Below are 1,143 nucleotides of genomic sequence, written 5' to 3' on the forward strand. Positions count from 1 at the left end.
CCCTAACCCTAACCCTAACCCCTAAACCCTAACCCTAACCCTAACCCTAACCCTAACCCTAACCCTAACCCTAAACCCTAACCCTAACCCTAACCCTAAACCCTACCAATAGTATACTTACTATAAATTATTATACTAGTATAGATAGCTTACTAGTACTAGTAACCCCCTAATATAGTAATCTAGAAATCTATATTTATTATATTAACCCTATAGTAGTTAGCCCCTACTAATATAGTAAGTAGGAGCTTATTAAATAGGCTAACTAGGTAATCTAGGAGACCTAGGAGGAATAAGATAAGAAAGCCAGTTAATAACTACTTAGGTAGTAGTTAAATATAAACTTTAGCATTCTCCTAACCAAAATCAAATAGCAGGGGGTTTTGGTGTTGGCCAGAGGGTTTTTTTTTTTTTAGTCCAGTTTATATTAGGCCAGGTCAATGGAGAGATATAAGGATCTATGATCTGTGAGAATTGGAAACTAGTGTGAAAGAAGAATGTTGCAAATAGATTTAAAGGAGGTATCCTTATTCAAAGAGATTATTACTAAACTTCAGAGTTTAGTAGTCACGGGCAGGGTTTATATCTTTATATATTATATGACTATTTATATGACCTCTTATAAGGAGCCTTCTCATCAGTAGGTTCCTCTGCAAAGGTAGCTTTAATATAATACATAATGGACCTTCGCAATCCTTACAAGAGACACATCAACTCCAATGATAGTAATTATTACCCGAAAATCAACTTCTACCTGGATTAGAACTGCAAGGAATACTACATGTTGCTCACTGCCTATGGTTGCATTTTTATCAAGCCAATGATTCTTCATCATTTCTCGGTTCTTCCATTCAATCAATCAAAGTCGAAGAAATAAGGTCTTCCAACAAATCCTCACGGCATGTACTCATATTGGAGTACCAAATTGCTGGGGATTTGACCAACCCTTGTTATGGAGGAGGGTCACCAGCTGCAGCTTGTATGGCAATATCAGGGGCAAATGTTAAGGCGTGGGAGAAACTACACTGGGAAGAAGTGTGGACTGAGTTACCAACAGAGAGAAATCGGAGATTGGTGGATGGCAACAAAACTTGGCATAAACACACTGTTTTCATCTATAGCACCCCAGCCCATGGAACTCAC

General features: G+C 38.0%; 1 protein-coding gene across 1 annotated transcript in view, besides 2 other annotated features; it reads right to left on the minus strand.

Moving 5' to 3' along the window:
- Window positions 1-104: a microsatellite.
- Window positions 1-105: a microsatellite.
- Window positions 106-1,111: 1,006 nt separating this feature from the next.
- ACLA_017740 (NADP-dependent oxidoreductase) overlaps window positions 1,112-1,143 on the minus strand; it is a gene marked incomplete at both ends in the record, with an annotated part of 1,392 nt that continues 1,360 nt past the window's right edge. The window contains one exon of the mRNA XM_001268506.1: window positions 1,112-1,143. This exon is cut by the window's right edge and continues 111 nt beyond it. Coding sequence (XP_001268507.1) covers window positions 1,112-1,143 — 32 coding nt within the window.

The sequence above is a fragment of the Aspergillus clavatus genome, genomic scaffold (genome assembly GCF_000002715.2).
Source record: "Aspergillus clavatus NRRL 1 1099423829805 genomic scaffold, whole genome shotgun sequence".
In the NCBI taxonomy this organism is placed as follows: Eukaryota; Fungi; Ascomycota; class Eurotiomycetes; order Eurotiales; family Aspergillaceae; genus Aspergillus; species Aspergillus clavatus.